This window comes from Gossypium hirsutum, chromosome D11 (assembly GCF_007990345.1).
Source record: "Gossypium hirsutum isolate 1008001.06 chromosome D11, Gossypium_hirsutum_v2.1, whole genome shotgun sequence".
Classification (NCBI taxonomy): domain Eukaryota; kingdom Viridiplantae; phylum Streptophyta; class Magnoliopsida; order Malvales; family Malvaceae; genus Gossypium; species Gossypium hirsutum.
The window spans coordinates 72246243-72248027 of NC_053447.1; the positions used below are offsets into that span (position 1 = coordinate 72246243).

Here is a 1785-nt window from a genome sequence, read left to right on the forward strand (position 1 = left end):
ATGTCTTGAGGATCTGCCATGATATGACAACGGACAGGAGCTCAAATTGTGCCATGCTACAACCCATCTTCTTGTTCGGATCTGAGAAATTTAACTCAGATTTCCCAATTCAGAATAACAGAAAAATTATAAAAGAGGATATGATAGCGAAATAGTAGACTTAGGAGTACTTACAGGTTTCATGTATCGATATCAGTGAAGAGAAGACAGAGAAAAGGCCGCCGCGGCGGAAGAGTAAAGTAGGAAAAACAAATGAATTCATTGGTTAGAGAAAGCTTGCAAGTTGGGTCTATGTGATTAACAAAAAGAAGAAAAAAAAAGTTCATTTACGTGATTCATTGCTTCCACTCTTCATTTCATGTATGGTTTAAAACAAATCAATATTTTTTTCATGTCAACTTTATCTTTATTTCGAGATTTTGAATAGAATTTGATAACCTCTAAGGTGGCACCGACGATGGATCTGGAGTATGGCTTCTTTGTGGCACGTCTCCTCTTCTTAACGGCCTCTTGAGCAATGTCCTACATGTACGTATGATCACTATTATTAAAACTAATATAACTTTTATAGGATAAATGATTGGAATAAAATAAGGTTCATGACAGTAATAAAGGCCGACTATTGAGTAAAAAATAATTTTACTTGCAACCAAGATGCAATTCTGAAACCAAAATGAAATTGGGTTCACAAAGCCGACACTAACCTTCTTATGTTGCTTCCTATACATGGCTGTCCATGTAAGTTTCGATGGCTTCAAACGGTTGTGGAAAGTACCTCTTGCATTTTGAGTTTGAAAAAAGGAAGACCTTCACAAGTCCATGCAAAAGGTAGTTAATAATCAGCAAGAATATCCGAATATCAACCACTTCAATATAGAATTGAATGGAAATTTACCTGAGAATCAGAACGGATAAATCTGATGCCTTTTCCTGGGTATATCTTGGCACCACTAAACCAACAAAGCTCCGTCCTAACATGCCAACATAAAAAAAATAAGTGCAGGGTTTGGGAAATTCAAATTCCAAATTTTGGCATTATGCAAGAAAGTTTATAGATAATGCGATTTTCGGCAATGCAATTTTAAACCAAATCTTATACATCCCCACTTACGAGTTACGAGCTTATTACATAATTAACAAGATCGAACAACAATCCCTGTAAAAGCTCAAATTGCCCGGCCCACTCAAAACAGGCCCAATTAACAGCCCAAAATCCTAATTACCCTAGCCCAATACAGACCCTAGCCCAAAATACAAACAAGCCTGCAGAAACCCTAGTGCAGCAAGTAGCGCCGCAGCAAGTTCCCGCCTCCAGCAGACTCCCCAGGCGCCGCACGTCTCGGGGCCAACCTCCTCTCAACGCGCGCCGTTTGCTCCACGAACACCTGCAAACATGGACTCAAGGAGTCCGAAGGAGAAGGAACAGCAAAGAAAACAATTATATTTGTTTTATTTTTTCTGTTTTCGGGCTATATAAAGCCATATTCTGTAAAGAGAAGGGGAGCGAGAAAAAACCCTGTAAAAAAAATCAAAGAGCAATACACAAGCAGTTTTTTTTAGGTGCTTTTCTCCATTTTCTTTTTCGATTTCAATTTTTTTTACAAAAGAAAATAAAAAAATAAAAGAGTGCTTACCTGATTTCGTGCACTGGAGCCGAGCACCGGTCGCGGTGGTTCATGGCCGTCGACGGCGGCGTCATGGCGAAGGAATTTTTTTTTCCCCACTGTTTGTTGTTTTAAAACAAAAAATGAAGCAGAAACGTTTTTTTTTGAAAGAAAATTTTGG

The 1785-nt window shown here is 38.5% G+C and overlaps 1 protein-coding gene across 3 annotated transcripts; it reads right to left on the reverse strand.

Annotated features, from left to right (window-relative positions):
* Positions 1-311: 311 nt before the first annotated feature.
* On the reverse strand, positions 312-1785 carry LOC121223558 (60S ribosomal protein L24-like). Of its 3 annotated transcripts, none has more exons than XM_041105281.1 (4): positions 1635-1785; positions 896-1385; positions 705-807; positions 312-522 (listed from the first exon to the last, which is right to left on the reverse strand). In XM_041105281.1, exons 2-4 carry the CDS (start codon positions 976-978, stop codon positions 352-354), a joined length of 357 nt encoding a protein of 118 aa, XP_040961215.1. In that variant the 5' UTR covers positions 979-1385; positions 1635-1785; the 3' UTR covers positions 312-351. The 3 variants fall into 3 exon arrangements, with proteins under 3 accessions (XP_040961215.1, XP_040961216.1, XP_040961214.1); XM_041105282.1 differs by having other exon boundaries at positions 896-1398; positions 1635-1778; XM_041105280.1 differs by having other exon boundaries at positions 896-1516; positions 1635-1756.

What these genes read in the sequence shown, in the direction of transcription:
- LOC121223558 (XM_041105281.1), bottom strand. Translation starts at nt 978, where the DNA reads ATGTTAGGACGGAGCTTTGTTGGTTTAGTGGTGCCAAGATATACCCAG. An exon ending in TTATCCGTTCTGATTCTCAG is followed by an intron (nt 808 to 895) that starts GTAAATTTCCAT and finishes GGACTTGTGAAG; the next exon opens with GTCTTCCTTTTTTCAAACTC. An exon ending in ATAGGAAGCAACATAAGAAG is followed by an intron (nt 523 to 704) that starts GTTAGTGTCGGC and finishes ACGTACATGTAG; the next exon opens with GACATTGCTCAAGAGGCCGT.